At 40.0% G+C, this 23,866-nt stretch overlaps 1 protein-coding gene across 4 annotated transcripts in view; it reads left to right on the top strand.

Annotated features, from left to right (window-relative positions):
• The window catches only part of CYTH3 (cytohesin 3), a 102,981-nt gene that overhangs the window by 1,406 nt on the left and 77,709 nt on the right, over window positions 1-23,866 (top strand). Inside the window, exon 1 of one of the 4 annotated variants that reach the window (XR_004647494.1) lies at window positions 20,477-20,549. The exons of 2 other annotated variants lie outside the window; for them this stretch is intronic. Coding sequence is in view for 1 of the 2 variants with exons in the window: in XM_034784226.1 (XP_034640117.1) it covers window positions 20,516-20,549 (34 nt within the window). In the remaining variant the exon portion in view is untranslated. Of the gene's footprint in view, window positions 1-20,476; window positions 20,550-23,866 lie in introns of those variants that run through there. One more of the 4 variants, XM_034784226.1, reaches the window with a different exon arrangement.

Genomic DNA, 23,866 nt, shown 5'->3' with positions numbered 1-23,866 from the left:
TTGTGTGTAATTTTAATGTAGGTGCAATGATAATCACTGAGTTGTTCATCCAGTTTACACAAGGTAAACAATTTCCATAGGTAGTAATGTAAATGTTTCCAAATCCACATCTTAGAAAATCAGGACGTGCTTCTTTCACCATCTTTTAGTACAATTGTGATCTTTCAGGGTTTAATTTGTACAACTACATGAGCTAATAGACCCCAAACAGATTTGCATGAGGGCTTTCTCTGTTTTATCTGAAATGCATTGTCTGTGTGAAGCTTTTTGTCTGACCAGCCAATTCTCAATGCTATCACTAATAAGGATGCTGACTAACTGTTGTCCCATATCAAAGGTAGTTTTTCAGGACGAGGTTGTTAATCAAGATGTCTTCCAAATAAAATAAACAGTAATTGTGTATGGATGAATATATTTGTTTCATTATAAATATGTCAAGTAATGAGTGGTAAGATTAGTAGTTGTAATGTGTATGCTAGCTCTTAAAATAGTAAGGGAAGAACACTGAAATAAAGTGGGTGTGGTATTTGTTTTGACAAGTGGAAAAAATGCCATGATGCATCAGTAACATCACAGAAAAATATCCTACAAACAGTCCATCTGCAAACATCAATATTTCTCAGCAATTATTTCCCTCAGCTGTTTTGTCAATAAGATACGACTTTTCTTTAAAAAGAAGAAAAGGGGAAAAAAGTGGTTTTACTACTACTAATAGTAATGGGAAAACACTGTAGTAAACAGCAGAAAAATAGTAAATTAAAGATTTAATGTTTTAAAACAACTTGATATTACATCAAGGGTATATCAACAGTATATCACTGAATTTTCATGTATATGAAGGATACTTTAATATGCTTGTTTATTGACATTCAATCCATCTAATATAGATATTTTTCACTTGTATGAGCTTGAATCATCAAAAAAATTTAACTTTCACACTGCAGAATATGTGGAAAAATTGGTTTCTTCAGGCTTAAGGTCCAGTTCTGCAAGGTGCAGAGAGCCTACTTTGAGGTTCTGAGCACCTTCAGTTCTCATTGAGGTACATTGGATTTGAAGTACTTGGCACCTTGCAAAGATTGGACCCTCAAAATGGATCTACTTATTACTGAAAAAGTCACTTCTATTATTCTTCTCGGATTATTTGTCATATCTCATTTAATAAAAAATGTACTATTCAGGGTGGTCAAATTATTGTATAGTTTACAAGTGTCCTTAGTCAGTGTTATAATATTACAGATCCAAATAACTGAAACTGCCCCGTCTCTACATTAAGCGTATTTGAACTTTTACATTAGCCTTTTGTGATTATTACACTTATTTTCATAAGAAAAAGCCTAATCCTGGTTTCCTTTCTTGTTCAAAACTTCCATTGGTAGAGTAGGATTAGTTTAACGTTATTTTAAACTAACTAGATTTTGGAATGACAAGTGGTAAGAAAATTGACCATATCATGACAAGAGATTATATATACAGAGTTAAGTGTCAACTTGAAATCTAGTCAGTTTTAAAATGAATTAACAGCAGTTTCAGCTACACCTGCCCTGAGACTCTATGCTGATTTCTGAGCTTTTAAAATGCCATTTTTAGTATGTTAAAAATAGTTTTCTCTTGCCTGTCGCTGAAAGACCCACATAAAGAGGTGTTCAATTCATAAAAATAAATGAATTTGACAGTGTGAATCAGTGGCTAGGGCATTGGACTGGGATTAAGGAGACCTGAGTTCTGTTATCAGCTCTGTCATTAACCTGATGTGTGAGCTTGAGTTCACCTCTTTGTGCCTCCAGTTCCTCATCTGTAAATGGGAAAAATTATATACACCTCTTTTAGTAAAATCTTTTGAGGTGTGGATGAAAACCGCTATACATTATCATTAAAAAAGAAAAATAAAATTTGATAGCGAAGCTGTCAAATGTAGGACATGCTCCCTACTAGTTTAAACTCTTCCCCCCCACCCCTTCCCGGTAGTATAAATGTGGGCATAAAGGCCCATGTCATACCATCTATTATCACACAAAACTCCCGTTGATTTCAAAGTGGCTCTGTGCATGGAATAGGAGTAAGATATGATCCAAATTAATTAGTGTTTTATTTCAGCTGTCTGTTGTGTTCTAATTACAGGGCTCTTTGTACTTAATTCAGGAAAACATGTTGATTCCCCTTCCTTCCCCAGCTTGAAATAATGTCTTTTATGACTTTATTAGACTGAAACATCTCTTGCTGCAGTTAGTATGTGATAGTATTTCATTTGGGTATCTGAGGTCCTTGCATTTGGTAGCAGGTGTTATGCTTGTATAGTGATAAATAATGAAGTTTCTTTTGAGATAATTTCCAGGCCTTAAAATTCTTAGATCAGATCATTCTGCATAAAAATTTATGGCAGAATATGGCTCCTGTTGTTTTGTATTAGGATCAGTTCTAATTCTGTTACATTCGTTTTCTTGAATTTGATTAGTTGTTGCATATTCTCTCCCATTCAGGTCATGAGGAATTCTGCTTATGAAAGGACTGCAAGATCAGTCACTTACTCTTTTTTTAATTAGTAGCTTTTTTTGGGGGGGGGTGGGGGTCATTGGTTTTTAAACCAAGTAAAAGTTAACTTTCTATAAGGTGCTGAATTCACAGAGATACAAATCCCTCCATCCTTCCCAAACAGCTACAGCACAAGCAGTGCAATGTAAACTTCTCCATACTGTTCCCTAAACTGTGTACTTCAGTCCTGAACTCTGAGGCATTTCTTTGCATGGAAGAGTAATTCAGTATTCAGGTTCTTTCAATCCTTGACCTCTCTGCTGGAACTGCCAATGAGAATGCCAAGTGTGGTGGTGGTTGCTGTGGTGTAGGCACCTGCCCAGGAGGAGCTAGACTGAAACCACCAGCACGTTTCACATAGGCCACAGAAGAACAGCTTACTGATGAAGCAAATGTAGTAAGTCTGCTTTCACGCTGTCTAAATGGAAAAGCACAGTTATCATCCTTTAACCTACAAATGGATAAATTTAATAATAAAGGCAAAAGTGCCCTGAGAAAAACGTAAAAGAATTAAAACTGGTTTTCAAAAAAAGTAATTTAAGTATGGTAGGAGTTAAAAATAAGTATTCTTAGGCTCAAGTCAACCTTTCTGTGTCCCATATTTTCCATTTCTCTGTAAAAGCCTGTGGAAGGGAGAATATGCACTGAAAAATCCATGTGAACTGGAAATTCACTACATCATATATTATACACAAATATTTATTTTCTGTGTTTGGAACCATAACTATATGCTGTATTCATATAATATGATATGCTTAAATTCCAACAGTAACCAAAAAGTATGTTAACCAGCATCTATTTGCATATGTCTAATTTCAGAGCACCAGGTCTGGATAACTTGCACCTGTAGTTTTAAAGAGTTGGTCAAGAAACTCTCTGAGGATTGATGTTAATTAAAAAACAAAAACCTGGGGAAATTCCAAATAGAGAGAGCCTGGGTTCTGTCAATAATTAAAAAGGGTACATGGGATGACCTTGGTTTAGACTGGTTAGCTGGACATTGATCGCAGGCAGAATAATGGAGCAGCTGATATGAATCCGAATCAGTAAAGTACTAATGGACAGAAATATAATTAATATCAGTCAGGATGGTTTCATGATAAATAGGCCTTGCTCTTTGATGTAATTACAAGTTTGGTTGCAAAAGATAACTGGTCATGTCAAATACCTTATAGAATTCTAATATATTATATGATATTTGGATTAAAAAATAGTTCTATGGGAAATCAGCGTGACACATTAAATGGATTAAAAACTACCTAAGTGATAAATGATTCCCATTAATCATTTATATTTTTAAATCTAATGGGGAAATCTTAAGGATTTGTTCTTGGCCCAGTGCTATTGAATGTTTCCTTTCAATCATCAGAAGAAAACATGAAATAATTGCTGATAAAATTTGCAGAGATTGCAAAACTTCATGAGGTGGTAAATAATGAATAGTCCCTTACACGTAGTTCTTTGGATGTCATGATGCAATGAAACAATATGTATTAATATAGACAAGTATAAGGTTATACATAGAGAACAGGGGATTATATAGTGCAAAGCAGTGACCGGGGATAATGGTAGATAACCAACTGAATGTGGGCTTCCATTGCAATGCTATGGCTAATGTGATCCTTGGATGTACAAACTGAAGAATATAAAATTGGAATAGGAAGATATTGCCTCTGCATATGGCATTGGTAAGATCACTACTGGAATACTGTGTCCAGGCCAGGTGTCAACACTTTTTAAAAGGATGTTGAAAATTTTTTAACAGGTTCAGAAAAGACCAATAAGAGTGATTTGATGTCTGGCAAGCAGATCTTACAACAAGAGACTTAAGGAATACAGATTATTTACGTTGTCAAAGAGAAAGTTAAGAGACAATTTGAACATGGTTTATAGGTACCTACACAGGGAGAAGATAATACTAAAAAGGTCTTTAATCTCTCAGACAAATATATAACAATATCCAGTGGCTAGAAGAATTCAAACTAGAAGTAAGGGGCAATTTTTAAGAGGCTAGGGCAATTAACTGGAACAACTTACCAAGGAGTGTGGTAAATTCTCCATCACTTAGTCAATGGAGCTATGACTACACTAACTGAGGATCTACCCTTTTTAAAGCAAGATTGGATGTCTTTGTAGAATATATGCTCTAGTTCACCCACAAGATGAACTACTCAAACCCTCCCTCTTTGTGCCTCTGCTTCCATCTCTGCATAGAATCTTGCCGTTTTTTACACTGGAGAATATTGACAAAATGTGACTTTCCTCTTCCCTCAGCTTATCTTTTCTTCCCCCTCCCACAACTCTTTCCTTCTTCCCTCTCACATGCAGAAGTTTGCTGTCCTCTAAACCAGTGTTTTTCAAAGTTCAAGTCAGTCTCGGCATGTAATGCACTGGGTCGCTCTGGTCAGCACCACCGACTAGGACATTAAAAGTCCTGTCGGTGGTGCTGCCCAGCTAAGGTAGGCTAGTGCCTATCTGCGCCGACACCGCACTGCACTCTACCCCAAGCATTGGTTCCACACTCAGCCAATAGGAGCTGGGGGTGGGGATGGTGCCTGTGGGCAAGAGCCAGGCAGAACCGCTTGCGTGCCTCTGCCTAGGAGCTGGACCTGCTGCTTCAGGTGCAGCGCGGTCCATGGTGCCAGGACAGGCGGGAAGCCTGCCTCTGCACCCCAGCTGCACTGCTGACCAGAAGACACCGGAGGTAAGTCTGCGCCCCAACCCCACGCCCCAATCTCCTGCCCCAGCCCTGAGTCCCCGCAAACCTGGAAACCCTTCCTGCACCCCAAACCCCTCATCCCCGTGCCCCAGCTCTGAGCCCCTCCCAAACCCCTCATCCCCAGCTCCATTGGGTTGCAGGCATCAATAATTTTCTTCAGCTTGGTCCCCAGAAAAAAACTTTGAAAACCACTGCTCTAAACTCTCCACTTGCCTCAATAACCCCATCCCATCTCCCGATCTTTCTCATGTCTATTCTCATCCCTTCCATTTCTCTTAACCTGTCACTCTCCTCTTGCTCTTTCCCCATACAACATAAGCATTCTTTAGCCTGTCCCATCTTAAAAAAAAGTCCCATCCTTGCCCCCCCCAACTTACCTCTCCATCTGTTGCCCCATCTCCCTTTCATCACCAACGCCCCCCGCCCCACCTTCGCACAAGCCTTCCTAACTGGCTCCTTTCGCATTCATTGTGGACAACGGCACCATCCTGCCTGTTGCTGAGGCCTGTATCTTGGGTGTCATTTTCGACTCAGACCTCTCTGTGGGTCCTCACATCTAGGCTATGTCTAAATCTTGCTGGTGCTTTCTGCATATCATCTCTAAGGTACTTTTCGGTCTGTCTGCGCAGCTAAAACTCATGTTAAGGCTCTCATCTTCTTGTCTCAGTTACTGCAACCTCTTCTCTCTGGCCTTGACAAATGCAAACTTGCCTCAGTGACATCCATTCAGAAATCCTTCTCCTAACCTGTTGCTTTGACTGTGTCATCCGTCTCTTTGCATCCCTCCATGGCCTCCCTCTTTTCTATCTCATCAAACATAAGCCCCTTGTCTTCACTTCCAGGGCCCTTCATAGCCTACCTATCATCTCTCATACTTTGTTGAGATTTCAACTCCTGCTCTGATTTGCCCTTAGTGCCACGTTCCATTGCTCACTTGGTTAAATTTTCATACACACACCCCATGAACATCCTCGCACTAACACTTTATTCTCCTTTAAAACTCTCCTTAAATCTCTCCTTTTCTTTGGTGCTCGCCCCCCCCCCCCCCCCCCCCCCCCCAAAAAAAAACCCAAACACACCCAAAACAACAGCTAGGCTGTTAGTGTGCTGCCTGTCATGCTGACCCCTGTTGTCTAGTTTCCTTGTACTCTCCTGTCTGTCTCTTTTAGGGTTGCCAACCATCCAGGGTTGTCCTGGAGTCTCTAGGAATTAAAGATTAATCTTTAATTAAAGATTATGTCATGTGAGGAAACCTCCATGAATATGTCCTACCAAAACTGGCAACCCTAATCTCTTTGTTCTCTCTTGTTTTATACTTAATCCTTGCTCTGAAGAGTTTATATTGTATCTTTTTCTGCAGCGCCTCCTTGAGTGCATTCTTTCAAGGTATAGTCGTTGATTATGTGATCACATAGTATTTCTTCTCATGCAGCATGTGCATCAGGATGGACAATGAATGAGACAGTGGACTGTGGTGATTGAATGAGGCAAGATTTCCCTGGGTTAATTAATTTCAAAAAGTGGATGGTGTACAGCAAATGAAACATCCCCTGTATGATCCTTTTCTCCTTTTAGTTCTAGAATTCGGCAAGATATTTAAGTATACATCTTGGTGAAACATTGGCGTTAGTAAAGGGTGTGAGTGCATGTGTAGTTAATAAGGTACATAGGCACATGCTGAACCTTTCGGATAAAAATAACTATTTAAGAACTGACTCATTCCCTGAGCACATCTGTACTGTGCCCTGATTGAGGCAGGAATATATCGTATGTGATCATGTAATTAAAGGTGCCTGGGAGCAGAGAATAAGGTAGTCCACACAACTTTACTTGGGCATTCCTGGGTTTGAGTGCTTCACTTTGTAGTCTCTTCATACGAAGTAGTTATTTGACTTGTGTGCATCTTCATTAAAAATCATGCAGTATTAAAGTAACTTTATTTTTAACATGTATGTATAGTTTTCAAGCAAATATCTGGCAAAGTGATTTTAATTTTAAAAAGAATCCAACAATTTCATGGGAAAGCAAATTTTTTGGACACCACTGTTTCCTCTTAGCAGGGATAGACATATAAAATCCACTAGAAAACCATTTGTTTTGTGGTCCTTTGAGATTTGTCTGAAAAAGGAAGTGGTTTGACCTATTTGGTTGCTATGAAGTAAAAACATTCTTGTTTTTGGTGAACATCTGTGTAACATTTATTTCATTACATTTTGGAGATCTTTTAAACCCATAATTTGATGATAATATAAGGTTTAATTAAAAGAAAACTAAGTGCTACATAGTTATTTCCCCAGTTGCATTAAGTACTAGTATCTACTTGTAGGTAGATTTTTTTTTTTTTAAACAATTTTAACATACAACTTTTCTCATTAAAAGTATCATTATAAAGATGATCCTTTAGTACATAGACACAGTAATATTTCATCATTTTTCAGAAAAAAGCATCTGTTAGATTCCCTACTCTCGTGTTGTGATGCCAGATTATGTTGATCAGTTTCTTGTTTGGTCATTCAGTTTCCCTTTATATAAAAAGCTCAATAGGAACTCACTGAATGAGAATTTGGTATGTGGAAAAATTGCAGGACTGGGTCTGTAATCTCCTCTAGGATGGAAAGGGAGTCCTGAAGGAGACTGCCAAGTTAGTCTGTCTTGACCAGACAAGAGTGTCAGAGCCTTCCCAAAAGTGAGGGGAGCCAGCCCCCCTTCCCCGCCCCCCAAGGCTCCGCTCTCAGACCTACCCCCTACCCCAGCCCAGAGCCTTCTCTTGCACCCCAAACCCCTCATCTCCAGTCCCACCCTAGAGCCCACACCCCCAGCCAGAGCCCTCACCCCCTGCCCCAGCCCGGAGCTTTCTCCTGGAGAGTGTGGGCAGGTGCCAGGCGGCACCTCTCCTGCCCACCCATCTGCATTTTACGTGCTTTCCCTCTCGCTGTCCTCTCCCCGCTTTGCTCCTTCATCTCCCTCGCTCCTGCTGCTCCTCCATATCACCCTTCCCCCCGGCGGGGTGCGTTCTGCTCCCAGCACTGTGCGGAGAACCAGCTCCTGGTTGGAGTGCTCAGCTCACCAACAGTCTGGTCAGCAGGCTCCTTCCTTCCACCACTGCCTCTGGCTGAGACGGCAACACAGAAAAGCCCAAAACCCTCCGGCCTGGAGTGCTGGCCAGGAGGAGCTCTGCACAGCACTGGCACAGGGAAGCCTCTCTGCCCCTCAGCTAAGCTCTGAAGTGGCGGGGGCCAGAGAGAAGCAATTTCCAACCTGTTCGCGCCCCGACTTTGCATCCCCCTGGGCAAGGGCTCAGCATCCTCTTCACCCACCCCTGCAGTCAGATTCCCTGGGCCCTGGTGCACAATGCATCCTTAGAGCTCGTGGTATAGAGTCAGGGTACAGGTGGTGGCTTGGTTATGTCGGTGGCCAGCAGCAGCCTGGAGGTGTTAGTTGGCTTTTGACACTGTGCAGGCAGGAAGGGACAGGTTGCTTCCAGTCACAGGGAGTGGGTGGTGGTGGGAAGAGATGAGTTTTGCAAAGACACGAGTCAGGTCATCCCTTCCTCTCCCCACACCCTGCGGCTAGAAGCAGCTCCCATTCCTTCCCTGCCACACAGTGCCGAAAGGCTGCTGCTGGCCATGTTCTGATATGAACCGGGGCAGAAATCTGGGGAGGGAGGCATGTGACCCTGCGTGCCCCCCCATGTGTTGCCTTGGGAAGATGCAGCGCCAGGTACCAGGAGAGGCCGGTCCATCCCAGGGGCTCAGCCAGGCATGGAGGGAGAGCAGAGAGCTCCAGGCAGGGAGAGGAGGGTTGGTCAGTCGTCACCCCTCCCCCCCCCCATGTAAGAGATGTATGGAAGTGTGTGAGTGACCTCACCCTGTGTGAACCTAAAGCCTTAAAGATAGGAAAGTAAATAAAAAGACTCCAACTATGCAGTATTTCTTTTTAACAGGGGCTCAGTCAACTTGATTTTAATATGAACATTTGGACTGCACAGTTCTGAGTGATTGCCGTTGAAGTCGTTTGAGTATGAGTAATTTTACCAGGTGTCCCGTATTCAGCATAGGGAAATATGGTCACCTTAGTTGTGACCCGCTTTGGGGTCTCGAGCCACAGTTTGAGAACCGCTGCTCTAAATCTTTCATGAAAATATTGAATAGTACTGGACTCAAGACTAACCCCTGTGGGACTTGTTATTACAGTGGAGCCTACACATTTACCCACATTGTGAGCTCATCTGTAAAATGTATGTAGAAATTCACAAAATGTTACAATATTCTGTGATAACAAGTGTTGATGGGGGGAAAATACAAAAGGGAGACAAAATAACTGAATTAGTCTAAATAAAAAAACCAAGTTAGTCTGATTCAAAAACTGTTAAAATTATGCTAGTTAAAAAGAAGAGATGTTGAGCCAGAAGTTAATAAGCCAAAATGAGTATGTCGGATATTAAGCTTAATTACTAGACAAAATAATAAGGGAAATGGGCTGTTTCAACCATCACTCCCTTTTTGTGTCCTTAAAAGAAAAAAAATTTTTGGGAAAGTAAGAAAAAACAAAACAGAAGCTACTAGAGCAAGCTTCACTACCATAGCTGCCACCCCAGCTGTTTCTTGGGACCCTGGGCCTTCATCATCCTGATCCTGAGAGATGTCCTGGCCAGAGAGGGGGGGGACCCAGGTAGTTTTACTGCTCCTACCAAGTCCAGCTGAATCCCAAACACCACCTGGGATGACAGTTATCACCATCTTTAATATCATCTAAGAGACTCAAACAAAACTATCTACAGCTAGATAGAAAAGAAACAAGGGATGTTGTTAAAATGAAAACCTTAATACTTTACATTTCAAATGCGTTAGCTGTCTTTCATTTTCTGTATCTTTGATAAAAAGTTAAAGATTTTTAAGCAGGCTGAGTGAGGTCTCAGTATACCAAGTCCCAGACCTTGTTTAACACCATTGATTGATGGACAGTGATTGAATTATGTTAACACCTTAACCCGTTTATTTAATCTACATTAATACAACAGACCCTACTACATATGCCCTCTCAGTTTCGCAGTGAACCATTGATAACTAGTTTTTGCGATTGGCCTTTCAACCAGTTATGCATCCACCTTATAGTAATTTCTGTAGTATGCTTGTGAGAATGTCATGTGGGACTGTCAAAAGCTTTAGTAAAATCAAAATAAATCATATATAGTGCTTCCTCCTCATTTACTAGACCAGTAACCTTATCAAAGAAAGAAGTTAGGTTGCTTGAGCATGATTTGTTCTTGACAAATCCATATTGCCTATTACTTATTACCCTGTTATCCTCTAGGTGCTTACAAATTGATTGTTTAATAACTTGTTCCAATATCTTTTCAGGTATCAACGTTAAGCTGACAGGTCTGTAATTCCCCGGGTCCTTTCGTTCCCTTTTTAAAAGATAGATACTACGATTGCCTTTCTCCAGTCTTCTGGGACCCCACCCAGCATCCATGAGTTCTCAGAGAGAATTGCTGATGGTCCTGAGACTTCTTGAGCTAATTCCTTAAGTACTGTAGGATGAATTTCATCAGGCTCTGCTGCCTTGAATACATACATCTAACTTACCCAATAATCTTCAACCTGTTCTTTCCCTATTGTGATTTGTGTTCTTTTCCCTCTTGTTGTTAAGCATCTGGTCACAATTTTTTTCTTTTTTTAAGGGAAGTCTGAAACAAAATAGGTGTTAAAAAACCTCAGCCCTCTTGTCATATCTGTTGTTAGTTCTCCTTTCCTGTCAAGTAGTAGGCCTACACTTTCCTTTCTCTCTCTCTCTCTCTTGCTCCTAAAGTATTTATAGATTCCCATCTTCTTAATTTTTATGGCCCTTGTTTGATGATGAAATATTTAAAGTAAAAATTGGAGATAAGATTCAGCTGTGAAGTCTGAATCTGGTTCAAAATCTATCCTTTTCCCCAAAGTTGGATTGGGCTTGTTTATAATGTTATTAGTCACATGGGCCTTGACTAGAAAAAGACAAATTAGTCCTTGTTGATATTTTTAGAGTAAAACCTTCAAGTTTCCATCAGAAACATTTGGGCATGTGTAAATAAGGAGACTAATATTTCCTGAAAGTCTTGCGTGGGAGCACCTCTGAGTTGTAGACTTGATTCCTTATATGACCACATAATTAACAGCCAACATAATTTACAGCGTGAAATTGCATATTGCCTACTTGTTCAGGTTACAGTATACCCTGCAGGTACCTTTCTTTCTTATGATAGTCTTCATTTCCACTTCTTTCCTCCCGTCCCTTGCTTAAAAAACTGGAATAGCCACTTTTGTTTTTGTAAACCCCTAATATTACACCTTTATAAAGAACTTCACATCATTAGCAAGAAGTCTAGCATAATGTGCCCAATTGTGACTCACACAACTCCTGTAAATGGGAATTCTACACATGAAATGTTAGCATCCCAAAGTGGCACTTCTAAGATTTATTTATAATTGCACCACATATCTGGAAATTGCAAAATAAGGAATTGTATTTTCTCTTGTTCGTAATGAAGGTTTGAACACTATTCTTTCTTGCTCATTTGAGACACCAGTGTGGATAAATGAACTTCCTGCCCACTCATTCTAATAGACCAAAGAGAAATGTTCCCACCGGAATGTGTGCTGTTTCCAAGTACTATGTGATTATGCGGCTATTTGCACATGTCATTCTTCCATTTGTAAAGCTGCAGCACATTCCCCTTTTAATGATTCATAAATGACCAGTCAGGGACTTGGGAGAGAGGGCAGCTGAGAAAATTGACGATAAAGCAAGAGGCTTTTGGAGGAGGCCCTGTGGAGCAGAGATGCTATTCCAGTAGAGGAGTCCTACAGGATGGGTGCTTTCTCCAACTGTGAACCTCCTAATGTGTTCAGGAAAGGGGCTTCGTTTTGCGTGTTTTAAGAGTTCTGGTAGAGAGGATTCAGAGGAGTTTGGCCCATTTCTTGCACATGTTAAGTGCTGTGCAAGTTAGATGTGCCTGTCCTGAAAAGCTGCCTGCAAACTATGCAGGCTGATAACCCGTTGTAAGGGGAACAGGAGTACTTGTGGCACCTTAGAGATTAACAAATTTATTAGAGCATAAGCTTTCGTGGGCTAAAGCCCACTTCTTCGGATGCATATAGAATGGAACATATATTGAGGAGATATATATACACACATACAGAGAGCATGAACAGGTGGGAGTTGTCTTACCAACTCTGAGAGGCCAATTAAGTAAGAGGGAAAAAAACCAACAAACAAACAAAAAACTTTTGAAGTGATAATCAAGATAGCCCAGTACAGACCCTTTGATAAGGAGTGTGAGAATACTTACAAGGGGAGATAGATCCAATGTTTGTAATGGCTCAGCCATTCCCAGTCCTTATTCAATCCGAAGTTGATTGTATCTAGTTTGCATATCAATTCCAGCTCAGCAGTCTCTCATTGGAGTCTGTTTTTGAAGTTTTTCTGTTGTAAAATAGCCACCCGCAGGTCTGTCATTGAATGACCAGACAGGTTAAAGTGTTCTCCACTGGTTTTTGAGTATTATGATTCCTGATGTCAGATTTGTGTCCATTAATTCTTTTGCGTAGAGACTGTCCAGTTTGGCCAATGTACATGGCAAAGGGGCCATTTAAAGGGATCTGCCAACTTGATTACTTGGAAAAAAAATGAAAATTTTATTTTTGTTCAATTGGGGTCCCACTTTTTTTGGGACCCAGCCAAATTAGAGAGTTTGCATTTGGAGAGTGTACCTCCTTCAGAAGCTATCAAGCTAAATCAAACCTAAATTTAGGCTGTCTGCATATTTTAAACACAAGTGTACATGCCAGAGGGAAAAATCTGTAACCCACTTAGTCCAGAGTGGGCCTGTCAGTCACATTTATGATTGGAAAGTTGTTCGTAATGTTGAAGTTGAAATAGGTAGATCTGCAATATGGAAGTAAAGCCCTGGAATTAATTTTTTAAATGGAAAGCCTTATAATTTAACTAATCGACCCTTATTAAATTGACTTTAAAAATTGGTTGTAATCTATTATACTGCTCCCTTCAGTTATTGTTTGACACTGAAAAATGCCTTGTTATGTGATATTAGCATTAAAAAAAGTATAATTCACCCCGTGTCTGTGGGTAAGGAGGACATTTGCTGTAATTTCTTCCCAGTCTTCTGTCCTCCACAATTGGAAGCCCTGGATCAGAACTTGTATAGGAACTGACTCTTAAGTGAAATAAAGAAGAGAGGATTTTCATCTATGATTATAGATCACTTTCTTTCTCCTAAACACAGCAGTCTTTCTCTTCTTTTTGCTAGCTAATGGTGGTAAATAAGTGCTGTTAGGGCATGCTATTAGTTTGCTGAAATGCCTCATTCACAACACTCATCAGTTCTATGAACCAGTTACTCTCCTGGCCTGAAGAGTCCCCCAAGTTGGTTCTCAAACCTGTCTCCTGTTTATTCCACGAGGTCAGCCTTTTTAGGCACTTTTGTGACATTTCAGCTTGTAGATCTATTAGTAAGGATAGATAAAACGAACATATGGAACTGATTATTTTTCTGGCTGTATGAAGTGGATTTTTGTGCATTAAACATAATATTTTTTGAATACTTGAAATGAAACTTTTTTCAAGTAATTTTAAGATCAAAATACTTCTAACTCTAGTCTCACTTTGTGCAGTGTAAGTTGGAGGTGCTGTAAGGTTTAGTGTTGGTTTTATACCAGTATATGACATAAGCACAAATGAGTGTTCTAAAAAATTAGCTGATATTTTTTTAAAATGCAGACATAGGAAGAATAGTCCAAAGGTCCAGTCCTGCAATCCTTACTTGTGACTTCACTGGTATCCTAAGTGTACCTTTATGTAACTATGTTTATATAGTTTTTAGAGTTTGGAAACTTCTTTTCTCTTTGCATCATCTACCTTTGTTGGAGAGCTGACAAATTTAAACTAACCTTTATTATTAAATGGGAAGCCTAGGTGAAATTGGTAATCAAAATGAAATATAAATAATTCTCAAAAGTCTGTGGAGCCTGTGGGTGGATGGACTTGGCACAAACATTCATACTGGTATGTTAGATTTAAAAGTCCATATGGAGCTGATTATTTTTCTGGCTTTCTGTAGTAAAGTTTTTTTGTTTTTTTTAAATACTTTTCCCTCTTTATTTATTTATTTTATTTGGCAAAAGCTTTTTTTTTAATGTTTGAATTGAAAAGGAAAATTGAGTTTAGAAAGAGCTAAAGAAATGTTTGTTTAGTTATGATATGATACAAATTTACTGAAAAAAGTTCCTCCACTGTGTCTATTTGGGTCTCTCTTATTTTGTAAATGCAGCTCAAGATCCCTTGCAGCTGGGACTAATATAGGCTCCAGCTGTAACTTTTGTTGTTGCTGCTGCTCACATGTCCGGTGATGGTCAAATCTAAGTCATTGTGTGGAAATTCAGTAAAGGAAAAGGGTAGGGTGGGAAAAAAGTGACTCTACAAAAATATTCAACTAAAAGCAACAGGAACTAGGAGTCTCCATTTCAGGACTTTGCCATAAATCCCATCCTGAAATATTTAAATCCCTTCAAATTTTGTTTGAGACTTTAAATAGCTTAAATGTGGCATTTCATTTTATTGTTTAAACAAAAACATAGCCAATTAACACAAATAGAAAAGTACATAGTTATTAGAAGACACATGGGAGGTATAATACAATAATTTGTAGGAGCAATGTTTTAGTACATGTGAAATCCTAGTACTACTGCTGAGAGGTCCTACAAAATGACTATTCAAGGTGGGATGCATCTAGGGAACAGTCAGGAGATAAAGTTTAATTTTTGTTGTATTGTATTTGTTTCAACAGTGTTTCTGTTTTGTACAGAGTAAGTGGGTAAGGGAAGAAACGGGGTATATATAAAGGATTCAAATTAGCATGCAGTAAGCATCATCTTCCCAACTGTGTAGAGGATGCCTTTTGGTCAAGATGCAGTTCCATACTGTAGCTATATTGAAAGTGAATAGAATTATTTTAATAATCATCATTAAAACATGGTATCATACATTTTTGTCTTTCAAAACTGTTTTAAAAAGGTCAAATTTCTCAAGGTTTCCTTATAATTGAAGACAGACATCCTGTTTCTTTGGGTACTTGAGACCAGTACTGTGCATGATGGAAATACACAGTTGTTTAGGAATCTGCCTCTTCTATTTCTTTCTCAGACATACTTTTGCAGACAGACTCCTTGAAATGACCATGCTAAATTTCAGGATGCTCTCTTCCTTTGTAATTTCAGTTGTTAATGCATTAATTAAGCAGTTTATGACAGCGCCAGTCAAACTGTATGAGACTTGTAGTAACATACTATCTGAGGCCACATTTACCAGAACAACTAGCTATTCCTATGTAATCAGAAGTGATTTGTGTTTATAAGCTAAAATAAAGGAAGGTTTTTAAACAATACTGTTGACTTTTCAAAGGATGGTGTTGAAAAGTATTATGTTCACACGTGCCTTGGCTCTTACTGTGAATTATTTTTTGCGGGGGGAGGGGGAATCTAAAAGAATGTGTGGCCAGTATGTTGGCTAAAGCCAAAAGACAGCCTGCCATCCTGCCCTATAGAACTAGAATTTGGGAGGGACTACAGGATTATTTCTTCTTCCTGCATCAGTAGAGTGCTGCAGGGACTGTGATCTGTGACTTCAAGGGGGGAGTTGAAGGGTGAGGAAAGCAGCACAGTTTGCAAAATACCTTTAACAGTTGACCAAAGAAATTATAGTAATATCAGTTTTGTTAGTACAACAGTATTGAAAGTAATGACTTGAAATAAAGGGATATCAAAATACTTAAGAATGATAACTTGTTGGATCTGTCTTATTATCCTGAGTTGCTGCTTAGGCTAGGTGAGAGCTCTTGAACTCAGGTTTCAGGAATTCAATCACCATTTAGAACTGTAGGAACAAGGGAGTTCTGTTTTTGTAATAAGACCCCTATAGCATTTTTCTTTAGGCTGAACTTTTGTGCAGGGTGAATATATCTTCCTGGAAACTAAATTAATTTTACAGAGTTGCTGTCAGTATGAGGTTTGTAAATATACCTCCAAATTTGGCTCTTTTAATTGGCATTTTCCCTTAGAACTGACACTTCTTTTGTTTTTAGACTTAAATTTTATGGCACAAATGATGACACTGTTGTTTCACTATACTTGCATTGAATAGTGCATATTGTATTATAAGGTTCCAGCTTTAAGCATTTATCTAGGAGGCATTTGTTCCTTGTCTCTCCATTTTTTTTAACTGACATAAATTGTGTTGTGTAAAATGTTAGAAAGTAAATCAGTTTGCCTCATCTTTTTGATATTGTGGCAGTAAAGTAAGCAATGTTTCATCATTCTTGAGTATCAGTCCTTTCTTGTTTTAGAAGAGGAAACACTTAAGTCTCTTCTTCCAATATTTAAGGACCATATGCTTCTCTTTAGCTGCTCAGGAGCCTAAAAGTAATTTTCAAGTTAACTGTTTCCTTGAAATGTAAGTCAACAGTCCTGATGCAGTAGGCAAGTACACCTCTACCCTGATATAACGCGACCCGATATAACATGAATTCTGATATAAGGCGGTAAAGCAGTGCTCTGGGGGGCGAGGCTGCGCACTCCAGCGGATCAAAGCAAATTCAATATAACGCAGTTTCACCTATAATGCGGTAAGATTTTTTTGCTCCCGAGGACAGCGTTATATCGAGGTAGAGGTGTACCTGTTGTCATAATTCAAGTATTAACTGTACATTTACCCATGTTGCAAATCATTACAATGTAGCAACTACAATAAGAGATTTAGTTTTAAAATCTACTTTATATAAATATTTAATCCATGTGGTTAAAATGTTGAATTAAAATCTAAAATAATTGCTCTCTAGGAAAAATCTACAAATTGAATAAGTATAAACTTACTTAATATGGAGGAAACTTCTTGAGAATGTGTAGTAGTTTCACTGAGGTGAGAGATGTACTGCTATCAAAATGCAGTTTAAGCATTATAAACTCTGGGAAAATACTGAACTTGACATGGTACATCAGATTTTTCACAAATATAGATAAATTAGAATCGCTAATATAGCTAATAAGAACATAAGAATGGCCATACTGGGTCAAACCAAAGGTCCAGCTAGCTCAGTATCCTGTCTTCCGACAGTGGCCAATGCCACGTGCCCCAGAGGGAATGAACAGAACAGGTAATCGTCAAGTGATCTATCCCCAACAGGTGCACATGAAGTGGTGCTTAACTTGAGCTGACTGAACGTTTAGATGGAATCAATAAAATGTTCAACATAATTTCAAATATCCTGCTATCTTCGCAAAACAAGAAGCTACACTGAATATGACTATTCAGAATGCTGCTTCCAGTACACCAGCAACAGAGTGGGAAGCAGGAACACAAAGCTAGTTTTTCCAGGTAATTTTGTTTTGTTTATACAGAACCTTTAAACCAAAGTATCTACATTTTGGGTTGCTGGAAGTGGTTGTAAATGAATTAGGGGGCTGAGGGGCCCTAAAACAGCTAGAATTTCAGTTTGGACAAATTCTCCAAGCCTTCTGAATTTTGAAAGTTTACACCTCACCATCCTTCCCCTAACAACCCCCACCAATCCCCTTCATAGCCATCTGAGACATTGCTGGGCTCACTCCCATGCTAACACATGTTCTACTTGCCTAACCGGAGAGAAAAAGTTAACATAACCCTGCTGTTGGCATCCAGTACCTCAGGCCTACATACATGAAAATAACCCAAGACTGCTTCCCACACATACATCCATGTAGATAACATGGATCACAACAGCATCTAGATATCTGCCTCCAGTTTCCCCACCCAACACCCACTGGCTGCAGCTCCTCCAGCCACACAGACATCCCTCCTTTGCACAACTCATTTCCTTTGCCATCCCATTTCCTTTGCCACTTCCTGGCTCCAGCCGCCTTCTCCTTACTTTCCTGACTCTCCTGTTTACCCCCTGGTCCCATGGCTCTGGCCGCCCCCCTGTAATCATCTTCTGGCTCCCAGCCCTCACCTCAACCCCTGTCTCCAGCCTCCTTGGTTCCCCAAGGTCATCTCCTCTCCAGGGCTCCTGGCTCCACCTCTGTCATCTCCTGGCTCCCCAGCCCTCTTTCCACTGACTCTCTTAAGCCATGGCCCATCTTTCAGCCCCCCTCCCCCGAGCCACCTCTTATGCTTCTACTACTCAACCAGCTCCACCCTTATGTCCTTTACTCCAGCATCCCATTCCCAGTTCCACTCCTTGGTTCCTGCCTCCCCCATCAGCCCCTGGCTCACCAGAGTCTCCCATGCCCCCTCCCCCCCCCCCTTCCCCCCCCCCCCCGGCTCCCCAACCCCCTGCCTCCAGAGACCATGTGTCCCGCCCCAGCTCGCCCCTGGATCCCCTGAACCCTCCCCTACGTCTCCCGCCCGACCTCCCCCATCACCCCTGGGCTCCCCAACTCCCGGCCTCCAGAGAACACACACACACCATATTCCCCTTTCTGCCTCCAGCCCCTGGGGCCTGCAGCCCTCACCTCTCCCCGGGGGGTGGGGGGGGAGGGGACAGTTTCTTAGGAGCCGCCGATTGAGCACTGATTGAGACCGGGACGAGAGCACATAGGTGGATACTGTGCATGCGCTAACAATGCCTGGTGGGGGCACTCTTAAAGGGCTAGCGGCCCGTCAGTCTGTTTGGGCCAGTGCGCATGCGCTGGGAGAGCTGAGAGACCCTTGTTGAAGGTGTCGGACCAGCGGGCTGAGGCTTCTCTTAAAGGGGTAGGGGGAGGCCCCGAGCGGGGAGGTGACTTGCCCAAGGTCACATGGAGAGACAGTGGCAGAGGTGGGTATGGAACCCAGGAGTCTGCCCCCGCTTCCCCCACTTGAAGAAACTCTGCTGGAGTCATGGGGGCTACTTGGGCACAAGTCTCTGAGCGGTGTGTAGCTGGGTGCCATGTGCCCCTATGCTAGTGGTGGGACCATATGGGGGATAACTGCCTACTACTGCCGCCCCTTCATCTCAAATGGGAAAGGCCTGTGCTGGAGGTGGAGAGAGTTCAGACCTTGGTGAGGACCTCGCCGGGGCGATTACACATGCGCAGAATCACAGGAGAGAAACACCACGAGACCAATGCTAATCGTACACAGTTACCACGGTGGTGGGTGTGCAGGAATAACAGAGTGTGCTGGTCTGCAGCCACTCGCTTGCTCCTTGTAGAGACAGCTGCCTGGCATAAGCAAACATCTCCTACTCTGTCTTGCTGTTGGGGTCGGCCAGCCCAGATGGCTACTACTGTATTCTTCAATAAGGTGTCACAGGAATCTACTGTTTCAGACAAAAGAGTCAAGATTCCTAAATTCAGTTTTTGATTTGGCCACTGGCTCACTTGACACAAGGGGTTTAGTATATTCACTTACCTCCCAGAGGTTTTATGAAGCTGAGTTCATTGCAATGTGCTTTGAGGTCCTCAGATGGAGAGTACCGGGCATTATCATTAGTGTTAGATTCTGTCAAATGCACAGTTTAAACTATGGAATCTTCATTTTCCCTGCAGGGGCAGAGATTACAGGGACGGCAAAGGAGTCAAACACATAGAATTGATTAGCAATTTCCCTCCTCTTTATTTCCAGTCAATTGATATGCTCCTCCTCCCACGTGGAGGTGGGGATGGTGCTGTACGGGTCCACAATCAGCTTGGTTTTAATTAGAACACGTATGAGATAAAAACTTTGGCTCTAATAAACAATTTTCCACATAGGAATTTTCTAGTGCTGTAAATGAGAAGCATTTAGTACTCGGTTAAAACCCCCACATCTTATCTAGAAAGTGAATACACCTATTTGTTGGGGTAAAATCCTGGCCCCATTGAAGTCATCCTGGCCGGAAAAGTTCCTTTGATTTCCAATAAGGCCAGAATGTAACCTTAGATGGGTAATAGTGGAATAATTCTAGCAGAATGTTTGTTTCCTCACGCCCTTTAAAATATTTGAGGAAAAGGGTTGATTTTAAACAAATACTCATATTAACATAATGTTTTTATGTGTGAGTCATAAATCAATTAATTTTTGCTGAATCATTTGACTCATGTTGTAGCAAATATGCAGTTATAACACCACAGAATATACATGTAGGATGAATGTATTCTGTTAGCCAAGCCCCATTCTTTCCTCACAACTGGCAGTTCATCAGCTTCTGCTACTATATCTAGCTGCCTCTTGAGACTTTCTGGAATAGAGTAAACACAGTGGTGACCTGCATTAATGAGCAATGAAGCGATGGTGTTCTGTGGTATATGTAAGTTGTCACTTTCAATTGTCATTAATTCCTATGGAAACAATGTCATCTGTTTTTATGTGAGCTAGCTCAATGTGGCATGCAAAATTGTGTGCTTTGTCAAAGCATCTAGTAAGAATGTTTACATCAAAATTACATAATTGGAAAATATCTGCCCATTATTAACAAAGTATTTGGTATTTAAAATTGAAAACTTAAAATTAGAGTTTAACTCTCTTTTTACTAAGATATTTACTGTTTGCATTTCTTTTAGCTAGGACACTACAAATAGACTAGTGTGTTTTTTGTTTTTTTTAAATTTATGGTCAGTTTCCAGTCAGTGAGATTCTCTTGTCCTAGCACAATGGGACAGTAGTGGAAATACAGACCCTACAGATGGTTTCTCCTTGCACTAGAACTTAAAAAAAAAAAAAAAAAAAAAAAATTTCTCAAGCATTTATAGATCTAAATATGGGGCCAAATAGAACCTGACAGTGTCTTGGTAAATTGCATCTTTCTTTACTAGTAACCATAGCAATTGGCCTAGAACAACTAAATCTAGTATACTAGTACAAATTTATCTAGAATATCCATTTTTTTTGTTTTAGTCTGTCATTCAAGGATCAGAAACAATCTCCAGAAATAAACATAATTTCACAGAAAACTAATTTGTGTGAATTTGAGTTGCAAGAGTAGTGTTCTAAACACCAATAGCTTAAACTGGACATTTGGCTCATTGATAAGTATCCAAATCCTTTGACAAAATTAAGGACCTAGTCCTTTAAATTGGTGAGAGTTCCAAGAATGGAGGAGTGACAGATTGGACTCTGTAAGTGAAAAATCTCATAGAACTATTTTCTATAGGATTTTGAAACAGGCCTTAGCCAGCATTTTGATTTTTTTTTTTTGGTCTGTTAGCATTTTTCTTAGTGTTTCCCACTGCCTCTTGTTCCAGTGGTGATAGCAACAATGGGAGAATGCTATTGTAGACTACCTCTGGCATTTTAATCACTGTTTTTCTAATGTTCGTTACCAGGTTTAGACAACATGGCAGTTAAAATTCCAACACATGATCAGCATCATTGTTGTTACTGGTGAAGCTGCTTTAGTGCTAAGAAATAGTGGAAAGTATTAAGAAAAATTCCACAAGATGAACTCTAATACTGACTGCCATTATGGAAACTTCACCACTAACCTGAATTGGCAATAAATATTCCCATTTGCTGCATTAATTGTTGTAGCAAAGCTACTTACAAATAAATAGTTGGTAAAGAAATAGTGTTTTACAGAGATTAAAATCTGATCCATATCTGTTTTGCTTTAAGGCATTCATTGTTCATTTGTAACATTAAAGATGTTGCAAATATGTAAATATGAATCTTCCTATAATGCTGGCAAATTAACAACTTTGTCTTCCTGATTATGCTATGAGAGAGCTCATACCAGGTACAGCATTAGTTCTAACCATGCAGATAAACTCTTTGGAAAGTTGCTTAGCAGAGAATAAATATAACCACATTGTCAGTGAAGCTGATACTTCTAGTATAAATCATTTACTGTCACTTCCTCTCCTTTAGAAAAAGCAAAATGCTATCAATATTTCAGGAGTGTTCAGGTTTAATAGATCTGGAACATTTGGTCTCTTTCTGATGTTTCCAGATCTGTAACAATGTTTGCTATTTGAGCATGAATGGATGAAGTAGAAACTTTAGTAGGAATGTTTTTAAATGGACTTGGAAGGATGACAGTTTTATCAGTAAATGTCAATTTCACCATACACACAGACCAGTGAAAAAATATTTCCATTGGTGATGATTGAAATTTGCAGGTAAAGTAAGGGAAATGCTATTTGAGAATTTTTTAACATTTGATTTAAGGGTATTTATTTTGTATATTTTGACATGTGATATTGACAGTTTTTGTTTTTATGGCTATAAAGCTTTAATTTTTTGAATTACAATGTCAACTGTCATTAATTATCTGACCCCTATATTTTCCTGCAACTGTGAAAATTTCAACCCCAAAAAGCTTAAAAATAAACATTGATATTATCTGTCAAAAGTGTAAGAAACTAAAAATCAAATCCTCCCAATGCATCTATAAATAGAGCTTACAGAAACTGGTGATTATTAGAGAGAATTTGCTAGGTGAGGGTTCAAGGTTGGTTATCTTCTTAAGGAAAGATTTTAAATACTGTTCCTCAGCTTCCTCTGTTGCAGGAGGGAGTATGTTTATATACCCTAACTCAGAGTTATTGAGATGACTTAGAGCTCTTCAGATGAAAGGTGCAATAGAAATGCACATTATTGCTTGTTTAGCACCTAAACATCTGTTTGAGAGAGAGTGATTGTGACTGGGGTCCTAGTGGGGAACTGCAAAGGGTGGGGCAGACAGTCCCCACAAAGCTGGTGGATATTCCAATACTTAGATTCACCAAACCAGCATAAAACAGCTTCTTTATTACCTTACTGGCTACTCAGAAATCCAAACAACACAGTTCCCTTAAAGTGATCCAGCCTCAGGCCTCCATCCAGGTACCCACATCAAATATGAAGAAAATTTCTGAAAATCTTACTTCATCATATAAAAGAAAAGGTTCTACCAATCCCAAAGGATCGGACACATTACCTCCCAGGTTATTGAATATTCCAGATCTTACCCAAATTCACGCTACAGCCAATTCTTATTAACTAAACTTTATTCAAAAACGAGAGAGAGAGAGTATGGTTAGAAGATTGACATGAGTTCAATCCATTGAGGTTCAGATTCATAGCAGAGATGGTGAACTTCGTAGTTGCAAAGAGTTCCTTTAGAATTCAGTTTGTAGGTCATAGTCCAATGCCCAAATCACATGTTCAGGGCATACCAGTGTAACTGGGTCCTCAGTCTTGCGACTCAAACGTCTCCGATGAAATCTAAACAGATCTGAGATGACAGAATCAGGACTGAAAGATCTTTTATACAATTTCATGTCCTCTTTGGAAAGTTGGGATTTCCTCGGGAACAAAAGGTAATTAGGATGACTTTGAAGGAGGTTCATCACCGGTACTTAACTATACGAATTAACATAGGGCCATTTGCTTGTTCCTTCACCATTCGCAGTACATTTCAAAGAGAGATGAATACCAAGATATCCCATGTTTACAATTCATTTAAATGCTAGGATCTTCTTTTGACCTCTGAATTATCAGAATACAGCATAGATCGGGACTGTTGATTACATTACCCTACTCATACATATGTAAATACACAAAAACACAAATATTATCTCACCACGTGTCTTTTGAGGGTTATTTATTTTGAAGTGAAGAGATTGCCACAACACATAGTAGAAGTAG

Source organism: Trachemys scripta, chromosome 10 (assembly GCF_013100865.1).
Source record: "Trachemys scripta elegans isolate TJP31775 chromosome 10, CAS_Tse_1.0, whole genome shotgun sequence".
NCBI classification, from domain to species: Eukaryota; Metazoa; Chordata; order Testudines; family Emydidae; genus Trachemys; species Trachemys scripta.
Note: the sequence above shows the minus strand (reverse complement) of the source record. Positions and strands in the feature narration are given on the sequence as shown.